This window comes from Rhagoletis zephyria, unplaced genomic scaffold (assembly GCF_001687245.7).
Source record: "Rhagoletis zephyria isolate East Lansing unplaced genomic scaffold, Rhagoletis_zephyria_1.1 Rzeph_scaffold_18694, whole genome shotgun sequence".
NCBI lineage: Eukaryota > Metazoa > Arthropoda > Insecta > Diptera > Tephritidae > Rhagoletis > Rhagoletis zephyria.
Genome location: NW_016175755.1, coordinates 7,978 through 9,767, shown reverse-complemented (window position 1 = coordinate 9,767; position 1,790 = coordinate 7,978). Strand labels below are relative to the sequence as shown.

Genomic DNA, 1,790 nt, shown 5'->3' with positions numbered 1-1,790 from the left:
GCTTATCTGTTTACCGCCAAAGAATGTAAATGTTTATCCTCACTGTCAACTTCCCATCATATTCTCAGGCGTAAGCAGAATGTTAAGTTCATAGAGAATTTTTGCCGCAGCGAGGCAGCAGCTGAAGCAATTTTCTAAACCTAAATATCTACATACATTTATACAATCCGCTTCACTTGAATAAGAGCACATTTTTTGATCATGGTTCGAGCTTATAACTGGACTTGTAGGCATCGCTTGTAGCTTCGTTTTAATCTCATTTTGAAGAATGATCCATTTCTAAGAAAGCGGTGAAAATGAAGAAAACACTTTGGATTTTATTGCACTTTTTATCAAACTAAATATGTACATGAAAATTATGGTTATTGTTTTGATTAACTTGAATAGGAACAAAATGAAATTAAAACGGAGCTTCTCAAATGCCCAGCAGTCTAGATATAAGCTTTGATCTCGAGGAAAAAATGTGCACTTATTCAAGTGGAGCGGAGTGTACTTATCACTGTAGATGCAGATTTGTTACTCTCGTAGTTTTTTATACATTCAATTGCTTTTAATATAAAAGCCTCAGCAGCAGCAATAGTGCCATCATTAATAAAGTGAAAGCACTTTCGAACGTAAAATCGCCGGCATTTAAACCGAATACTAGTCAATAAATAGTCATCGAGAATGAAACGTTTCATCATCACATTGGCTATTGTGTGTAGCCTTTGCTCCAGCTGGGCTCTACCTCCTGCCACTAAACCTGCTGTCGCACCACCACCACCACCACCGGCTACCCTAACACAGGATCTCGATGAGTTGTATCGCCTTATACCCGCTAAGCCACTTAACAAATTGGTCATACGTTATCTGCTTAACGATGCGGAGTTCCAGGCTATTATACGCATCATAAACTCACACGATGCCTTCATGGTGCGTATGCGTCTTTACGCCCAGCCGGAGATCATACAATTCCAGTCGTGGGTGCGCTCTCAGTTGATGTTGTCTGGCGGCGGTTCTTTAGAATTCGAGGAATCCGAAGAAATTTTGAGTCTCTTCAATCCAACACCCTACTGGTCGGTGTATGGCTGGCAAGGATTTTTCAATGAATTCCTTGCATACTTCCCACAGGAGATGTTGCGCGCCCAAATCAATGCAAAGGTAATCCAAGGCGGTAGTCTCGCCCAATTCTGGGAGAAATTGAAGGCTTTGCGTCCGGTATATGAACGCGTTTTGGCCTTCCCGGAATCGAAACGCATAATTACACAACTCGAACAGAATGGTGTGAATTTCAGTCAGTTAGATCAATACATTCGTTCATTGTTCGATTGGTTTAATTTGAATCCCGTCGGCGCGAGCACCCAGGAAGTTAGCACTGTTCAAGCGCCAATTGCTCCACCGGCCGCCAATAGTATTGTACCGTAATATGTGTCGATTATAATGCTTCTGGGGGGAATTCATGATTCATCACCAAAGGACGCTCAGGAAAAAGTGTTCACGAATAAAAAACCATTATTTTAAAAATTTAAAAGTCTTTGAATATCAATCGCTTTAAATGTATGTATGTATATAAATAAATAAAAGAAAACTTACACACATATCGGTTTAAGGACTCAATTATTTTCTCCAGAAATAGGGACAAAATGGTACACTTCTCTAAAGAAATCCGATAATTTATTAATAACAAGCTATCATAGCGCTAAGTAAATTCGACCTTGCCGAAAGGTAATAAGAAAACAGGGATGACGCTCCCACAGGCCAAGCTCAGCAAACTCTAACAACAAGCGCGCTTAGGTACTCGTATTACTTCT

General features: G+C 40.2%; 1 protein-coding gene across 1 annotated transcript; it reads left to right on the top strand.

The window, feature by feature from the left end:
* The first annotated feature begins 608 nt into the window (after positions 1 to 608).
* LOC108380249 (uncharacterized) lies at positions 609 to 1,523 on the top strand. Its single transcript, XM_017636622.1, has one exon. It carries the CDS (start codon positions 667 to 669, stop codon positions 1,402 to 1,404), a length of 738 nt encoding a protein of 245 aa, XP_017492111.1. The 5' UTR covers positions 609 to 666; the 3' UTR covers positions 1,405 to 1,523.
* Positions 1,524 to 1,790: the final 267 nt, after the last annotated feature.